At 40.3% G+C, this 19,931-nt stretch overlaps 1 protein-coding gene across 8 annotated transcripts in view; it reads left to right on the forward strand.

Annotated features, from left to right (window-relative positions):
* The window catches only part of LOC131258153 (probable protein phosphatase 2C 6), a 49,931-nt gene that overhangs the window by 14,189 nt on the left and 15,811 nt on the right, over positions 1 to 19,931 (forward strand). For 3 of the 8 annotated variants that reach the window (XM_058259265.1, XM_058259280.1, XM_058259288.1), the window contains exon 4: positions 15,415 to 15,724. In XM_058259265.1, the coding sequence (XP_058115248.1) occupies positions 15,415 to 15,724 (310 nt within the window). Of the gene's footprint in view, positions 1 to 15,414; positions 17,406 to 17,601; positions 18,731 to 19,334; positions 19,489 to 19,931 lie in introns of those variants that run through there. The other 5 variants (XR_009177913.1, XR_009177915.1, XR_009177950.1 and 2 more) reach the window with 4 other exon arrangements.

Below are 19,931 nucleotides of genomic sequence, written 5' to 3' on the forward strand. Positions count from 1 at the left end.
ACACTATCCTCCTGACCAGTAGTCTGCCAATACCTACCCGGCTCATCGATATCGGACCCATTTGCGAGTTGGTCAAACTCAGCCTAGCTTATAACCCCTTCACTTGGGCAGATAAGGCCACGCCCCCTTCCAACCGACCACGACATAGTGGGAGACGCGGTCTACTGGTATTCGACACTCATGCGCTCGTGTATCCACTTGATCTAAACGTTGGAGTATCTCCTGGTATCAAAAAGGTTCTGGGACTTTCACCCAAGGACATCCTATGTGCCGACAATGATAGAGCTAATATTTTTGGTATCCAATCCGGCCATCCACGATGTGCCTGTGGAGGCCACGGCCTTAATGTCGCTAGGGCGTACAATGATCATGTTACACATATAAGAGATGCATGAGTCACATCGTCCAGTCATGCAGCAATCTTGCGCGTACCACACGCTCATGTGGGTAACTCCTATCTGTGAGTCCCATAAATAATCTGCTTAAAGGCATATGCTATGATCAATCACTCCTCATATCAAGCATACATATGATGCGTATGGGCATGAATCATGGAGTTATACTAAGCATGTTATATGGTGATGAACTATCCTCACAACGAAGATGGGCTTAGACGGCCTACACACAACAAGTTGGGCCTATCAATGGGCCCTAGGGAGAGTTACAATGCGGACATTTAACTAACATTATTCTTACAATGTGGACGTCAAACCATCATTACTCCTAAGGCATGACCTGCCATAAACATCATTACATACACAATGGTGGAGTCACACATTGCAATGGACCTTATATACATCCCATTGGGCCTCAACCCATGGGCCTCAAATACATCAAAATGGGCCGCATCACATGGGCCTCATATACATCAAGTGGGCCGCATTAATGGGCCGCACCAATGGGCCTTATATACATTGCAATGGGCCATAACCCATTTAGAGATCATTCTAGAGCATTTCCAAAGGAATGAATCGTATCAAAAGATCATCTGGACCATACCACAAATAGCAGTGGAGATAATGATTTTTCACTGCTATAAAAATTCCAGGGCCCAACATCACGTTTATTTTCCATCCAGTCTGTTAGTAAGGTCATAAAGACCTAGTTGGGAGGAAAAACAAATATCAATTTAATCCAACACTGCTGTGGTCCAAAAAGGACTTCAATGGTAGGCGTTCATCTCTCTACTGTTTTCTGTGGTGTGGTCCACCTAATAGATCTGCCTCACTTTTAGTCTTAAGCCTAAGACGGAATTGCCAATTGGATGGACAGTTGGGATGCAACACATACACCAAAGAGGGCCTCACACATTGGGTGCACACATCACCAAGGTGGGCTCCACAGAACTAGTAGCAGCTAAAGAACTGGTGTGCGGTACACCAGCCAGTCCAATTCCCTTCACAGGTGGGTCCCATGTGGGGCCCACCATAACGTTTATTTCTCACCTATCTGTTGATAAGGTCACACTGACCCATATAAAGAAAAATAAAATAAAATTTATATTTATCCAAATCCTCTGGAGCCAGAGAAGTTTCAATGACAGACGTTCAATCCACCACTGCTTCCTGCAGTGTGGACCACCTGAGCTTCTGTATATGGCTGATTTTTGGGGTGCCCCACTATTAAAAGGGGCCCCATCAAATGCACGGTATTGATGTCAACATACATCACGGTGGGGCCTGCGGCTGGGACCCACGGTCCCTACCCCTTCCATCCACAGCGCAGTAGGAGGACGCTGTTGCAGCGTCCTCTGGACGACAGCAGCAGTAGTGCCTGCTGCACATATATATATATATATTTTAATTTTGTTTTGTTGCAATTTTTCCTAGGTGGGGCCCGCATCAGGAGGATCCACTTCATCCATTGGATTCTATGGCTCATGACAGACTAAACAAGCCCAATATTCAGCATGTTTTGGTGTGTAGAAACATCAAAGTGGGCCCTAATGGACTTTAACGGTAAGAATCACTGTTTCCTATGATACGGCCCGCTAAATATTCGGATTAGCTTCATTTTTTTGGCTCAACGCCTAAAATGAGTTGGGAGATAGGATGGACGGCGTGGATTATATCCATACATCAAGGTGGGGCCTGCATGAGCGGCAAACTTTGAATCAAGCTGATATTTCTATTTTTCACAGACAACGTCCAGACCCTGCTGGACGATCTGGATAATGGACGTCCAGCGGGTTCTGGGCTGGCCACATTGGGGTCCACCTAATATTTGTATTTTCCCATCATCCAGACCCTCCGAAAGTGACAGCAAGGTGGCTGCAACGTGGGGCTCGGGGTCCACTTGGTGCTCAATATAGATGAAATACATGCATCACAAACGGGCCACAAAATCAGAGAGAGAGAGAGAGAGAGAGAGAGAGAGAGAGAGAGAGAGAGGGACCCCAACACTATGGGCCCTCCCTTCCATGAATTACATCATACATCCAGTGGGTCCCATTCCATGTGGGCCCACCAAATCAAAATCAACGGTGGAGATTCCTCCACCAAAATGGAAGGTCTAGATGACCCCTTTCAACTAGGAAAGTAAACATCATGATGGGGTCCATGGTGAATGGCCCTATCATGGAATGATCATGTGAATCATGGTGGGCCATCGGCCACATCTAGGGTCCAAAGCGAGATTCATACCATCAATTGGTTGGCCCCATTTGGCTCATCATCAAAACATGAAATCTATACCTATAAAACACCCACCGTTCGATCTTCTTGATCCGATAGAACGCCAAACTCCTTGGGTCTCACTTTGATGGAAGATGATGAGAATTGAAGGGCTAGGATGATGGATCTTGGGGTAGGAAGTGGGCCACACACAACACCTTTTTCTCTCCTTGGAAGTGCTTGGACGTCCACCTCTTTTTTTTTTTTTGTTGCTTGGAAAATGTGTAGAGAAAGAGAGACAGAAAGGGTGGTTGTAAGAGAGAGGTGATGGGTGTGAGTGATGGATGTGAGTGATAAATGTACTTAACTTGAGAGTTGACTTAGGGTAGGTTGCTTGTCTTGGGGAAAAAGAAAGCATGGGTTGTGTACTTGACTAGTGATGGCATGTGTACTTGATTGATTGATTGATTGATATGATGGGTTGTAGAGATTCTCTTGGGTTTGTAAATGCGCTGCGTTTCTTCGAGATAAACGCGGGCCTACATCTCCTGGCCCGGATATCGCATCGGTGTGCAAGACGCGGCGTTGGAACCGCGGCGATAGCGCGTCGCAATGGTACAAGTTTCGGATTGAGCCAACTGAGATCTACGGGATACGACTTAAGGTCGCGCGCAAACGTCAATTATAGGTCGCGGGTTGCCAGAATTCGATGGGAAGGATCGTGGGAGTCTACGGAACAGTACGGACTAGGATTCGAGCCTTACATAACTTCTCACTATTAATGTGTGAAAATTGCTCTGGGTAATCAGCTAAAAGTAAGCTATTAGAACCAAGGTTTAGATGATCATTTGAAATCGGTACGTATCGCCTGATATGTACCCGATATTGCCCATGAATGATACTGCTGTATTGGTCCATGTCGGCCTGAATCAGCCCGATAGAGGGGCGATACAGGACCATATTGGTGTAAAATGATAAGATACCCAATTACACTGATTTAAAACTTTGATTAGAACTCAAGGACTGGCTATGGATCCAGATGAAGGAAAAAGGATATGTTTCTAATTTGTATAATTCTTTTGTGAAAGGATGGGCATGCACACTACACCAAAAGACAAAGATGGACTTGTAAGATCTTTGCATTCATGAAAGAGTATCCTCTTCATATCCCACCCTTTGGAAAAATGAAATGGTGGTCTTCTAACAATTTTCATGTATATCTTTAATACTTTGTTTCTTTATTTTCTTTTTAGTTATTAGTACCATTCACCCCTTCTAAATTCAAAGAACGAATTTCCTTGTGCTCATCTTCATGCTCAAACACATATGCCTCACAGGTTCTGATGTGGTACGTGATGTAGAGCGGGTCACGGACACTTTCATGGCCAAGATGGACCAAAGAAGGCCCGATCGGAGGCATAAGTAATCAGGACCGTCAGAACCCTAAAGCAGGTGCATCTTGCAAAACAGAATGAGTTATTCGACGTACCATATATGATTTTGGGGTAGGAGAGACTACTTTAGCCAACTAACCCCACTACGCCGGGTTGCCCATGCCGAATTTGCAAGATTCCATCAGATCGACGGTCGAAAGTCCATTTTAATTTCATTTTTACTATTTATGGTAAGTTTTAGTTCGATCATAACTCTTGATCCTTTGAGCTTTAGGAGTTGCACCCAGCATGAAAAGGGCTTAGAAAAATTAGGAGAATAATTTGGTTAGGCCAAATTGGACACTTAATAGTGAGTATATAAATAGTAAGTTTCCTATTTATTATAAGTCACATTTTTAGGGAGAGTTCGAGTTGGAGCTTGATTTTGAAACTTCTTTCTAGGTTTGATACCACTATTTAAAGGATTGTAAATTCGTTTTTATCATCAATCAATTTATTTTCAAATTTATTAGAATTATTTCTATTTTCCTACTTTCCCTTGTGGATTCAAGGAATCTCTTTGAGGAGTCCAGAGAATCTCCGTGGATTCGAAGTAGTTATCCCTGAGGAAGACGGTGATCGACCTCATCATGTCCATCCCTGCGTCAGCACGTGTGCAAGATCCAGTTTGTTCATGGGGTGGTCTCCGTGGTGAATGTTCTAAGCCCAAAAATCCAGCTACTTCATTTAGCAAGCAGGCCACTTATGTTGGAGAAATGGACAGTTGGAAAATTGATTACCAATTATCTAGATTGAACCCATTTGCTTGTTGGGTAGAGTGGCATGATCTTTTGGATGGGTTGCATGCACTGAGGAAACTCTTATGAACATCTTGGATCCCACAAATGTGCCTACATTGTTAAAATTGTGACACCAAAATCACTATGGCTTTATTCACTTTTATGAGCCCATATGACCCATGTTTCACATGCTAAAAAGGCCCAAGTGTTAGCAGAACCTTGGGTATGTTTGACATTTCCCTTTTGAAAGGGTTGCTTTTAGGGTTAGTGTTCGAAGTATCGGTATCGGTACAAGTTTCTTGGCTAGGGATACAGAAATAATATCGATATCGCTGATAACCAGAAATGCAGGGAAACATAGTAAAACTGGTGGATTTTTTAGTGGAACTTCAGGAGATGCTAAAATACACATTTGCATATTTAGGAATAAAAAAATTGCAAATAGAATGCATACATAATAAGTTTCCATTTAATGGGGGCCTAAAAGCATGTGCCATCATTAGAAATCAGTCTATCCATCCCATCTAACCATCCAACCTTTCATCTAAACATCAATTGATATTTAAGAATATCGACAACACATGATGTTTTGCCAAGAAATCATCAACAACTGGAAAGGAAACAAAAAATTATGGTCTCGATATTGCACATGTTTGCAATAACGATAATGTTGAGATACTATCAATATTATCAATGAAAAATTGAACACTGCATACAACCATGTCCCGTAAAAAAATTTGAAATGATTTTTTTTAATAAACAAATTTTTGGTGATATTGATATGTTGGCGATATTATTGAAATATTAGTGATAGACTTATGATACAAGTGTCACCTAGAATTTACACAATCGAAAATATTGGCGATATCGATACATTGCAGATACAAGTGTTAAAAGTCTCTTGATAGACATTGATACGCCATCCCCTAATAGCTCGAGCTTTTAGAGAAAGTGGTGATTTGGCATGGTATCAGAGCGAATGGTCAAGTGTTCAAATGTCGGGAGCAGAAAATATGCCTCCCTAATATATTCTCCCACAGGGGGCCGTTTATGGTGTGAGTTGTGACTTGTGAGTGTCCCTACCTCCACCCTTGCCCAGTATGTTCCTGTGCGGAGTTCCACCCCACACGTGCAAGGGAGTGTTAAAGTCCCTTGATATACATTGATACACCATCCCCTAATGGCTCGAGCTTTTAGAGAAAGTGGTGATTTGACAACAAGAGACACTTGGAATTTACACAGTTGAAAATATTGGTAATTAGATTGGTGATATTGATACGTTGGCGATACTTAGCGATGCATTGTTGATACCTGGATTTTTTTATACTACCAGTGTTATCGGTATCCTTGAGTTGGAGATAAAGATAATATTAGAGATATTTTGATAATATCGGGGATAATTCAAACAATGAATTGCCACTTGTATGGTGGATGAGTCACCACTACTTTTATTTCCAGAAATCCCATGCCACATGTGCAGGTAATATTGTATTCAAGTTATTTTTGGTGACTAGTTAAGCTTGTATCTTGATTGAGATCCATAGGCCATGACATATATACGTTGGAGAACACCAAATGAACAGTGAGGGTCTTGAGGACCTCATATGAATTCAATCACATAATGTCTCTATTAAGTGTTGTTTTTATAGTTAAGTTAGGAGGTGTGTATAGCTTGGTGTTTATTCGTCCTAGTTGAGTTGGGGTTTAAGCATGGTTATATTTTGAAATAGTTTGAGATGATGGATATAGAAGATATTGTAGGATTAGGTTTCTTAGATATGATAGTTGATAAAGAGATCTTTGATGGTGACATGAGAAGTATACCAAGGCTTGAGTTGTTAGTTGCTAGGGCAAGGAGTACATGTTACATATAGTTTTCTATTGTAACATAGTTACATCCAGTTTCTGTTCATATTCTCTATTCCAGTCCTATATGTGTGAGGGCATCTGACATGAATTATGGATCACCTTGAGCTTTGCACCGTTGCTTGACCTATTCACACATAAGTGTGACTGGTGTTTGCCATAAGGATCCATAGGAATTGCCACAAAAACTAAATTGTGCGGTTGGCATCGCGCATGTTTGTGATCTTAATTCAAATTGCGAGGGCTCGTGCTTATTTGGATGCTGATTGGTCCGGTTGCGCTCTCACACGAAGATCTACCACTGGCTATTGTGTTTTTCTCGGCACTTCTCTCATCTCTTGGAAGTGTAAGAAGCAGGCCACTGTTTCCAAATCAAGCACAGAAGCCGAGTATCGGGCAATGTCCGTTGCGTGTAGTGAGCTTGTCTGGTTATGTGGATTTCTCTCTGACTTGGGCATTCCTTTGCAGAATCTTACTCCACTCCATGTCGATAATCTAAGTTCCATTCAGATTGCCTCTAACCCGGTTTTTCATGAACGGACGAAGCATATTGAAGTTGACTGTCACTTTATCCGCGAGAAATTTCAGTCTGGGCTCATTTCTCTTCCACATGTTGTATCCCATGATCGGATTGCTGACATTCTCACCAAGTCCCTCACTTCTGCACGTCACTCATTTCTAGTTGGCAAACTATTACTTGTCGATGACCAACATTAGTTTGAGGGGGGATGTTAGATAGGCTCACATGCATTATATACCTTGTATACTTTGTATAGCTAGTATACCTTGTATAGTTCGTTTCCATAGGTAGAGGATTCTGATTTTATTATTTTCCTTGTATAGATGACTGTAATTTCTATATATTCAACCCCTTTGGGTTGTCTCAAATAGAGAAAATCTTTCAGCTCCTCTCTGTTTTCAGAGGGGACCATTGCATATGTTTGGGATGTGTAACTTTTAGAGCGAGAACATTGGCACAAGTTTCTTAACTGCATGCAAAATCAACTATCTCATTGAGGGGTAACTCTATACCTGTCCCAATTATACAAAAAATATATTAGGGTGTGTTTAAAAGTCCTTTTTAAAAATTGCAAATCTTCACTTGTGATTTTCCTTGATAGTTATTGGACTGTTTATATAGTCTAACTGAATCATGATTCATCCTTTTTAATGCCATTGACCAATCGATTGGTATCGATCACTTGTTACTAGGATAGTGCGGGAGATAGAGGTGACATGGACAACGGAGGGTGTGTGGAACTTTTTTTTTTTGATAAATTTTGTGGAAGAGGAGATAAGAAAAGAGGTTCGTAAAATGGATAATTTTTTTTATTTGGTTCTATTCAAAGTAGAAAAAAATTGTTTAAGGGTTTGCTTGGTTGTTGTAGAATTATGTAGAAGCAAAAAATGAAAAATAAATAAGAGAAAAAAAAGATATGGGAAAAAGAGAATAGAGGGAGTGAACTAGGGCTACGTACCCCCTCTCACTTCCTTTATGTTTCAAGTCAAAAGAGCAAATATCCCGAAAATACCCCTCACTAACTTATAACATGATATGCACATCTTAAGTGTACCTAATAGATTGAGGGACACATGGAGAAAACACAAGACCGGGTAGTAGGGTGTCCCATATTGGTTACGTATCGGCCGTTACCGGTAACGGTGGTACCCGTTACGCGATTCGGGGCTGTAACGGCCGTTCCCCTTTTTTGTACCCGTATCGGCTGTTACGGGCCCGTCATGGGCGTAACGGCCGTTACTGACCCGTAACAACTGTTACAGGCAAAAAAAAGAAAAAAAAAAGGAAAAAAAAATACATACCTTTTCTTTCTTTCTTCTTCTTCCTCCTCTTCTTCTTCTTCTCGGACTACTGTGGCTGCGGCCGCAGCTTCTTCTTCTTCTTCTTCTTCTTCTTCTCTCTCTCTCTCTCTCTCTCTCTCTCTCTCTCTCTCCTTTCCCTCTTTTCTTTTCGGTTTCCCTCTCTCTCTCTCTTCTTTTCATTTCGTTCTTGAAAAACAAATGGACTGCGTGGCTGTTACTACATACGGCTTCTTTCTTCTTCTTCTCTCTCTCTCTCTCTCTCTCTCTCTCTCTCTCTCTCTCTCACTCCCTCTTCTTTCCCTCTTTTCTTTTCGGTTTCCCTCTCTCTCTTCTTTTTCATTTCCAGCGTCGAAATCGGAATGGACTGCATGACTGTTTATTTTTTATTTTTTGTGTTCTGCGGTGCACGCCGAACAGTGCACTTGCACTGTTTTGTTACACGGTCCGCTATAATGTTTATTTTCCATCTAACCTGTTAATTAGGTTACACTGATGTGGATGAAGGGAAAACACACATGTCAGCTTGATCTAAAACTTTTGTAGCCCCCAATAAATTTTTAATGGTGGACGTTTAATTATTGTTGTTTCTTATGCTACGGTCCAGCTGAGCTTTGGATCTGCCTCATTTTTGGGCTCATGCCCTAAAATTATTTGGCAAAATGGATAGACGGTGTGGATATAACACATTCATCACGGTGGGGCCCAAAAAACTTTGACACTCGTGTGCTACACTTCACAACCCGAGTCCCGCCTAATTCGGGCCCTTAAAAAATTGTACACAAGACATGTATTAACTTAAAATTTACCAATTAAATTATAAACTATAGATGCTAACTCACAATGCCAAAATCAAATTGTTTGAATAGTTATAATTGTTAATTTGTGGACGCTTATTTTTTAAAATAGGGCTTTTTGATTTTTTTTTCATGATTCACTATCCAATAAATGTCCACCAATTTATAAGTGGGATAATGCCAATAAATTGCATAAATTTGAGGCTGATTTGGGGCATGGATTGGTCCTCCAAGTCAGCCCCAAATTGGCAACGCCATCTACCTAAATTTAATTTCATTTTTTTAAAAAACTATTGGGAGAAACGATATCAAATTGTTAAGTATATAAATTATATATTTAGAAAATTAAATATATTAATTTTGTAGTCAAATTCAGGTTATCTGGTTCATAAATTCATCAGACAATCCGATACAACTTTTCACCAAAGAGTAGACCGTTACACCACCATAAACATGTTCCAATTTATAAATGAATGCATATTTGGAATGCTTAGAATATTCCGGATTTAATCCATATTTTTTCATATTTTTTTGGCAAAAAAAAAATATTTTTGCGTCGTTACGGGCCGTTACACCCCCATATCCGTATCGGTTTCAGATGGCACCGTTACGCTAACCGATACCGATACGAGACACCTTGCCGGGTAGCCATACCACATACAACCCCTTATTTCATTCATTGAGGTAAGTCATGGAGTTGTCCGGCCCATGTCTACAACCATTAACACTCTCCCTCAAGCTGGAGCATAGATGTTGCCAATGCCTAGTTCAGAATAAATGTGTACATTGACTACAACCACGAGCTTTGCTGAACACGTCAACAAGTTGATTTTAAGACCGAAGAAACAACGTAGAAATTTCACCACTAGCAACCTTCTCATGTATAAAATGACAATCAACTTCAATATGCTTTGTTTTCTCATGATAAATTGGATGTTTGCAATATAGAAGGTTGCTTGATCATCACAAAATAATTGCATTGGTAGGTTCGCTGCAAAATCTATTTCATGCAATATTTTCTTGATGCATATGAGATCACAAGTGGTACGAGCCATTGCCCTATATTCTGCTTCGGCTCTTGATTGGGCTACAATGCTTTGCTTTTACTCTTCCACGTAACCAAATTTCCTCTATAAATGTGCTATATTGAGTAGTAAACAGCCTATTAGTTGAGGAGCTTGCACAATCTGCATTAGAATATCATGTGACTCAAAGATTATTATTCCTTTATATAAAATTCCTTCGACTGGCATTCCTTTAAAATATTGTAAAATCCAATCCGCATCGATGTGAGGCACTCTAGGAGAACTCATAAATTGAGTTTCTACACTTGTAACGTATGATATATCTGCCATAGTGATTGTTACGTAGATAAGTTTTTTGACCAATCTTTTATACATTTTTTAGTCTTCAACTATATCTCCTTGATCACTAACTAGTTTATGATTTAGATCCATTGGTGTATCAATTGGCGTGGTGTACTAAGAAAGTATTTTTTATTTTTTTTAGCAAATCCAAGACATGTTTTCTTTGAAATATAGATTAATGCGTTCCTCTAATCTGGCAACTTCTAACCCAAGGAAGTATCAAAGATTACCCAAATCTTTCGTTAGGAAGTGACATTGATTATACTTCTTAAGATCCTCAATTCCTTCACTATCACCCCTTATTATAGTTTCATCTACGTATACAACTAATACAACTAAACCAAAGGCACCTCATTATATGAAGACTAAACAGTTAACATCATGATTTCGTATAGAATCGTAAGCTAACACAACCTTTCTAAAATTATCAAACCATACATGTATTGACTAATTCAATTTATAAATCGTCTTTCTCAGTTTACAAACCTCAACCGACTCCCAGGAAGCAACAAACTCAGATCGTTGCTTTATATAGACCTCTTCTGTGAGATCACTAAAGGCATTTTAACAAGAAGTTGAAAGAGGGAACATCCATGACTAACAACAACAGAAAGAATAGCACGAATGAAATCAAGCTTGGCAACTAGAGAGAAAGTCTCAATATAGCTAATGTTGAGAGTCTGAGTGTATCCCTTAGGGCCTGTTTGGGCATCTGCATTAGGGTGGATTAAATGGGATGGAATTGAGCTGACAGCAGCATTTATGATAGACAGTGGATTGTCTGGGATAGAAATATACACTTTTATCCAAAGACGGATCCAACATTATGTTTGGAATTCATGGGATTCCTTTCGTCCCATAGGATACCATGGTGGGGCTGTTTGGTTTGCCCATGGGATACAATATGTGGTAAAAACTAAGATGAGATATAATATATACATTGTGACCCAGCTGAGTGTTGCTACCTGAGAAGATCTGGGCATTATTAGCAACCACATAGAGAGCTCTAATCTTTCACATGCACTCCATATTGGCACATGTCTGCCTATTGATGAACTGGGCATAGATGAAACAAATACATCATGGTGGGGCCCACGGAGCACCACCCACTAGCCATTGGCCAGTGGCAAGGTGAGTAGCCGATTCGTTTCCCCATTGAATGTGTGTATATGGGATCTGAATAACAGGTGGGTCCCACATATAGATCACTTGTACAAATGCTCAAGTGCATGAAAAGGATAAACGCAGACCGTCCGATTCTTTGAATACGCGTGACCTGACTGATGGTTGGTTGGAATACATTTTTGCATAGATGATCTAGAAGGTGGATTCCTCATGATTTACGGTTTCAATAACCAAATTACATAGTAGGTTTGCACATGTGTCCGTGTGTAGAAGTGCGTGTAGATATAGAAAACCTCTGTTGAAAATGCTTCACAGCTTGAGCAGTGGTGAAATAGAAGTAAACCTACGAATCCCACCCGCGGGATAGTCCGAATCCTGCCGAATCCCACGCCTCTGACAGAGGACGTTGGAAGTGTAAGCTAGGACAGTGGCTTGGTTGCCCAAACATATGTGGGATGGAATAGGGGAGGATTTTACAATCCTACCCCTCGTAAACCACCCTAACGCAAACGCCCAAACATGCCCTTAGCAACTAAGTGAGCCTTTAATCATTCAACTGTGCCATTAAGCTGGAATTTAATTGCATATACCCACCAACAACCAATAGTACGTTTACCAGCTAGAAGACTAGTTAGCTCCCAAATGTCATTTTAATGAAATGTTGTCATTTCTTCTTTCATGGCCTGCTTCCACTCCTTATGTGACAAGGCTTCCTGTATGATCTAGGAACAAAATGAGAATGAAAAAGACAATGAAAATTTATAGAAGGTGAAAGGCAAAAATTAAAAAAGAACAAATTTGGAGATAGGATGGTCGATAGATGCACACTTACCTTTTCTCATTGCAATAGTGATATCAGATAAATCATGAAATATAGGTGGAGGGATTGGATCAACAAGCTCAAAAGAAGATATGGTGGGTGGCACATCATGGTTGGTAGCACTCTCTCCCCGTTTTTGTCATGAGCAGACTTTAGGTGTAAGCACAACAGTAGGAATGGGCGAACCAGCAGGAGGAGGCTATTGAATAGTGTTTACTTCAATTGGAATGTGCACAAGCACTAATGGTGAAGCTTCCAAGTCTAGGGATCTATCATTATTTGAGAAGAATGCAGTGGACTCAAAAAAGTTAACATCAACTCAAATATATAGTCTTTAAAGACAAGATCTATAACACCTGTAACTCTTTTGCATTTTAGAATACCTAAGAGCATGTATATATATAATAAGTTTCCATTTAATGGGGGCTTAAAAGCTTGTGCTATCATAAGAAATCAGTCCAACCATCCCATCTATCCATCCAACGAGGCAACCTTCCGTCCAAACTTTCATTGATATTTTAGAATATTGACAATGCACGATATTTCTCCAACAAATTGCCAACAACTGGAAAGGAAATGAAAGACCATAGTCTCAATATGGCCTATGTTGCAATAACAATAATATCACAATCTCGAAAATTTGACTACTCTATACAACCATTTGCCCATAAATTTTTTTTGAAATGATTATTATTATTATTATTTTACAAATAGATTTTTGGCATATCGATAAATTGGCGATATTATCAAAATATTGCCAATACATTGGCAATACAAGCGAAACCTGAAATTTACATGGTAAAAAAATATTGGCGATACATTGGTGATGTCAATACGTTGGTGATACAAGTGACACCTGGAATTTACATAGTCGAAAATATTAGCAATATCGATACCTTGCGATACTTAGCGATACATCGTCGATACCTGGAATTTTTTATACTACTAGCGTTATCAGTATCGCTACAAGTGTTATCAATATTGCCGAGCTGGAGATATAGATAATATCAAGGATATTTCAATAATATCGGAGATACTTTGAACAATGCTTATTGTACATGCTATCACTTCCATTTGGTTTATTTGTGGTCATATATTGTAATTTGCCTTTGGCTGTAAAAAACACTTGGATCGATTTAGACCATGGGAAATAATTTGCTCCATTTAGTTTTACAAAGATTATTTGAAATCCTAGAAAATTAGATGGGCTTGGGAACATAGATCCTTGATCGTCCATCATCTTCAATGGAAGAAGAAATTAAAGAGAATACCACAATGCTTACACGAATGAGGGTTGACTCTTCCAAATACAAGAATACTATTGTACAGTCCACATGATGTACACACCTCACATAATGAAACAATCAGCCCACATGTTCCAACCTAACACAAGAGGAGCAATGATCATGAACACAACATTCACCCTCTCACATGCGGACCATTACAAAGGTCCATCACGCCAAAAAAATAAAAACCCTAGGTTTCTTACAAAAACTCCAGCACAAGGGAGATGAAGAGCAAAGGAAAAGGAAAAGAAAAAGAAGAATTTATGACATGTATCTTAAGTGTGCCTAATAGACTAACTAAAGAGACACATGGACAAAACACAAGAGTAGGCCGTACCACTGTACGGCCTCTTAGTTCATTCATCCAGGTGGGCCATATAGTCATACCGCTCACATCCACATCATTAACAGTTGCACCAAATTTCATGAAATGTCATGAAAGTTTGCACCAAATTAGACTAATTAATCATGTAATTTCATGATATTGGTGCAACCAAGTGCACAATGATTAAAAAACAAAAAGAAAAAAAAAAGAAAAAACATGGAACTAGGTAATCATGGCCTTTTTTACCATTTGGTGTTGGTCGTCTGATTAATTTAAAAACTGTCTGTTCGACGACATCTTTCAATTTCATAATTAAGGTAGTGTTTTAATCTATTGCCAAATAACAGCTCTCAGGAATTTCAAGCCAACAATACGTGATTTGCATTTTGGATGGCATGGAAAATGGAAGCTGAATGAAGTGAACTTTCTTTTCTTTTCTTTTCTTTTTTTCCGCTTTTGTCCACCCTGATTTTAGCAGGTGAATTGGCAAAATGGAGACTGAGATGTGCACGTGAATGTCTAATACATATCTCACTATTAGTTTGGCGCGCACAAGTCATGTCAACCCTGTGAAATTGGATCTTTCAAATGTAACCTAAATCGCAGAGTGACAAGCCTTTGTTCCTTATTCTCATTGTAGGATAACCCACATCCAAAATATCAAAATCTCATCTGATTGTAAATATAGGGTGTGTTTTTGTCCATGTTATCCATGAGCCCCATGAAAGACCCAACACAATTTCCTCCACTCTTTCTTCGGAAGTGCAGTGAATTTATTGTTACTTTAATCAAGAAATGATCAGATACAGTCAGAAGTATGCTAACGTTTTGTGTAGCCACATCTTTCTTGTCAAGATGCCACTAGTGTAGAACATCCATACCATTCAAACAGCAGGCCCTCACGTTGAAGATCACCTGGCACAAAGATCAGGCAGGACCACTCGTGAAGTTGGCCAGTCATATGTTGAGTCAGATGGTCAGCTGTCCATTGATTCCAACAGTGTGCCCCACCAGATGAGAGGTCCAGCCTGATTTTTGTGCCAGGTGATCTACATGGTGAGGCTTTGCGTTTAGATGGAATGAATTTCCCACACAGCAGCTTGGTGGCACCAAAGATGTCCTGCCAACAAGTTAGTGTACTTCCAGCTGTATTTTATCAGGTCTTGACTTTAATTATGGACATAGCACTTACTACATTTTGATTCTATATTTTCTCCTCATTCAGGCGATCGGTATCTGAGGCCTTGGATTATAGCAGTCCCTGAAGTCACTTTTACAACGAGGAGTGAAGAAGATGAGTGTTTGATAGTGGCCAGTGATGGGCTTTGGGATGTAATGTCCAATGACGAGGTAGGGGAGGTTGCTCGTCTCGTACTGAGGCGACACCGCCGATCTGGACCAGCAGATGATAGATCATCACCGGCACAAGCTACCGCTGAGCATCTTGCAGAGCTAGCTTACCGGAAAAATAGTTCCGACAACATCTCTATCATTGTTGTCGACCTTAAGCCCAAGAGAAAGCGGCAACAGAAACAGTGAGAAGGTTTTTTTAATTTAACTGGTTTGGTCCAAGAATGCACCCCAAAAGCCTATTTTGAAAATACCCCAAACGAGGAAGAAAATGCTTTTCTACTGAAAAATGGCTTCATTTACTTTTACCTCCTTTTTCCAAGAGATTTTAGGAGAATGGTGGAGAAAATGAAAGAAATGATGATTTAAAACTCCTAATTGTGTTGGCTTTGGGGTTCCAAAGACATTTTTCTACTTGTTTTTGAAACCACATCTGAAAAATGGTGTTAACAAAATTCTTTTCTCCATTCTTTTCTTTCTTTTTTCCAAAATGACTGTAAAAAGTTTTTGCCAATGGATGGGCTGTTTTTTCTTGGGCCTCAGTACATCAAAGTCCATGGTATGCTATCGGAGTTGTATATGTTTCTTCATTCTTTCTCTGCATTGTGATGGGTTTGTCAGGATCTTTGCTGAAGATGGGTTTTCTGCTGTAGTTGTCCAGCTCTGTGACTGTTTAGGAAAAGAGCCCATATCTAATGCAGAGTGCATCTAAGTGCATGATGTAAGAGTTTCTAACTTCATCCGAGTGCATTGTACTTGGATGCACTTAGATGAACATAGACACACTTACATTCATTTTGTACATCAAGCAACTTAATGTACAAAGCTTTGTATGGAATCTAGACTCTTGGGAAAATGGTTCATTCTATGCCACAATTTCAATTCTTCGTTGAATTATGTGATCCTCAGTCTGAGGATATGCATAGGATGCAGCCCAGGGTTTAGAAGAGGTCCCCAGATTTGGTGTCCCAGACCATCGATTGATGAGCTGAGCTAAGGATCATCATGAGTCAAAGATCTCCGTGATGGGATTATCCTTACCATTGGTGTCATTGAAATAGATGGTTGAGGAAAAAATACAATGTCATAATCAAATGGAAAAGGACCAAAGATTTAGATGGCTGGGATATTCAAGACTAGGAAATGTCTGTTCGTGGTCTATCCTAGTGGGGCTCACCTCAATGGTCCGAATCACCAAACCACGGTTCCCACATGTACCTAGTCAGGCAGTAAAGGATGATGATACATGTCCCGATGCCAAGGATCATTTAATTCCTCATTTGGAGAAATGGATTTATGGTTACCCTGCTGTAGACGTCCCAATTTCACATATTTCCCAAGATAGTCCCACAGAGGCGCAGGTGGAATGATCTTCTCAGTACGGGAAATCGCCCATGAATCATCCTCATCTTCATATGTGGTGGGCCGTCATAATCTTCACTGGAGGGGAGGGGCTTTCTGCCGTTTGAGGTTCAGTAACTTGTTTGGAAACTGGAAGCTGTTGATTCTTTTGAAGTTCAATGCTAAGGGTTCCAATGATTTGTTTTTCCATCAGTGGGAGAAGGCTTTACTGGTTGCTCCAAGCTTGCATCTCTAGACACACCCTCATGTGCACAAGTTTTCAAGATTGTTGGCTCGGATGCTCATGGAATTTGATTTTTTTTTTTTCAAGTGATCAGTTGTGGGTTTGAATGTGGTGGGAGATGGGTGGATTTTTTTATCAAGGTGGAGATGGAAATGTTGGGGTTATGCTGATAATTGTCGCAGAAACAAAGATACATGGTATGTTTGGTGTTTTGGAGTGTAGAAGATTAACTAGAATGCTCAAGCAATTCTTGGAATACAATTTATCCGTTTACATGTGTATGTTTAGTTTTTTTTTTTTTCTTCTTCTTCTTTCTTTTTTTCTTATAAGATTTCATGGCATTCTCATCCTCTTGCTCTTTCTGCTGTTCTTCACTGTGTCTGAAATCAGTCGCTCTTCACTTAGTCTGAAATCAGTTGCTCTCTCTCCCTCTCTCTCCCCCTCCCTCTTATCTATCTGATATGAATAGTTGTGCAGCTTTAAAGGTATGTATGGATGCAGCTCGGGACAGAGGGATGCAGAGGGTGCTTTTCAACCTTAGAAAAGCAAGCAGGGCTGTGTTTTCAGCCCCAAAGCAGCTGGTTGCATCGTGCATGTGCATTTCAATGCTTCAACTGTTCAAATTATAGATTTATAATTACTGTAAAATAGAAGGAAATAGGAAACCGAAAAATATAATTTAAGGACAGGCTAAAGCGTTGTCCTTAAAGCATTATTTGCTCCTCCTCAAAATAATTAAGAATGCTGGCAGGTCGCAGGTAAATAGCTTTCAGGATACGACGAACCTATGTGGTTTTGTGTTCAGCAAGCACAAAGGAACTACTGACGGAACTCTGTAAACACAATTTTACTGGCAGATGAAAGCTAAGAAGAAAATTTTCAAATGGAAAGAAAGAAAATTGCACTAGTTTGATTCTTATGGACCTGCTGGTTTTGTACTTAGGTTCATATTGAACTTGCTGACTTGATCAGAGAACATTGGGAGCTTGCTGGTTCATATGAGAGAATGAGTTGATTTGTTTGAGATGACAGAACGAACCAGTCAAGCTCTATTTATATAGGCAATGGTGGCTGGACATTTTAGTCCAGGGTCATAAATGCAATGGACTGTTTCTGACTGTTGGTGAGAAACTAGGTGGGCTTTTTTTTTTTTTTTTGGACCTTTTTACAAGTGAGAAATTAGCTGCATGCTAGTCGTTTAGACAACTAGCCACATGCAACAGTTTTTACATGGTTTGGTTAATTACTCCATGAATGGTTACAACATGCCTCATAAACGGCTCAACAACTCCTATGTAAAGGAGTGAGGTCTCTCTCAAAGCTCTTACCTACAACACTGCGAACCCAACCACCTAACACATCTCTCTCTTAGCCACTACGACTTGCACCTGCCTTGCGCCGGTTCATGTAAGGTCGCGAAGGAGCGACTCATCTGTGATATGACGCACACGTGCAGAGTACACCTCTACAGCCTCTACAACCACACTACCTCACATGCCCACACCCTCGCATTGAGTCTGAGACTGTGATTGAGCTCGTGCGAGCGCGCGTGTTCCAGTACGAAACGCAAGTCTTGGTACTCCTGTCTTACCAAGCAAATATTAAGGTACTCAACACCTTATTAAGATGATTTTTCTTCCCTGCATTCCAATATGGGACCATTCCCAAAAGGGTAAAAACTAAGTTTTCACACACACACACACACATCCATATATATACTTAAAGAAAACCATTTTTCATAAAATCAACAATTATCAACAATTGTTTTGGGTGGAGAACCAAAGCCCCGGTAATGTTTTTTAGACCATTCAGCTACTGTTTTGGGCAGTGGAAAACAAAATTCCAGCTAATGCTGTTCAGGCTCTTCGGTGGATTTTAGAACTCTCCTTCCTCTTCAATTCCAAGGAAAATGTGTTTTCCAATATCCAAAAGGGTAACACATGGTTTTAAGTCGTCGGCCTTAACACATTGGATGTCAGTTGCCCAGACATCATACCATACAAGTGGATTGCAGATTTGGCGAGGCATGACGTGGGGCCCACCTTGATATATGCGTTGTGTATCCATGCTGGCCGTCCTTTTGGCCAGGCCCAAAAATGAAGCCGATCGAAATATCAGGTGGACCTTACCATGGTAAACAGTGGTGATTGAATGCCCACCATTAAAAAGGCTTTTGATCGAGCTGATATTTGTGTTTTCCCTTCATCCAGGTCTGTGTGACCTTATCAAGAGGTTGGATGGCAAATAAACACTATGGTGGGCCCTAGGAAGTTTTTAATGGTGGCCTCACTTGATCAGCTCCCTTCATACAAGTGTTTGACACGTCAGCACATTGTGCAACTGGAATTACTGGCCGATAATCAGGTAGGTCCACAGTGAATGGGCACATATGTCAAAATATGTACTGTTGGCTATCAGTTTTTAATCATCCATTATCTAATACACCTGGAGCAGACCAGCCTAGTTTTTGGGTTAGATCACTGCTTCTGTGGGTCACTCATGATCTTTGGAATGGATTCAAGGATCCAGAGCATTTGCTCGATTGGACCCCACAGGACTGTGATCTATAATTCTATTTGACAGGAAAATTTGTACCTTCAATTTTGCAATGCAAGTTGAGAGTTCAGAAGAGAAATGCATCAATGGTCAATGTTCCACTAAAAAGGACCCTCCTGTGAGACTTTTGAGGATGCACCATCCACATTGTGGGCCAATGGTCTGGATCAGTGGACCATATGCTCCACCTGGTACAAACTGAAAACTAGAAAATCCAGGGCGCCCCTCTCAATTTCCATGTTTTGTTATTC

This window comes from Magnolia sinica, chromosome 1, assembly GCF_029962835.1.
Source record: "Magnolia sinica isolate HGM2019 chromosome 1, MsV1, whole genome shotgun sequence".
In the NCBI taxonomy this organism is placed as follows: Eukaryota; Viridiplantae; Streptophyta; class Magnoliopsida; order Magnoliales; family Magnoliaceae; genus Magnolia; species Magnolia sinica.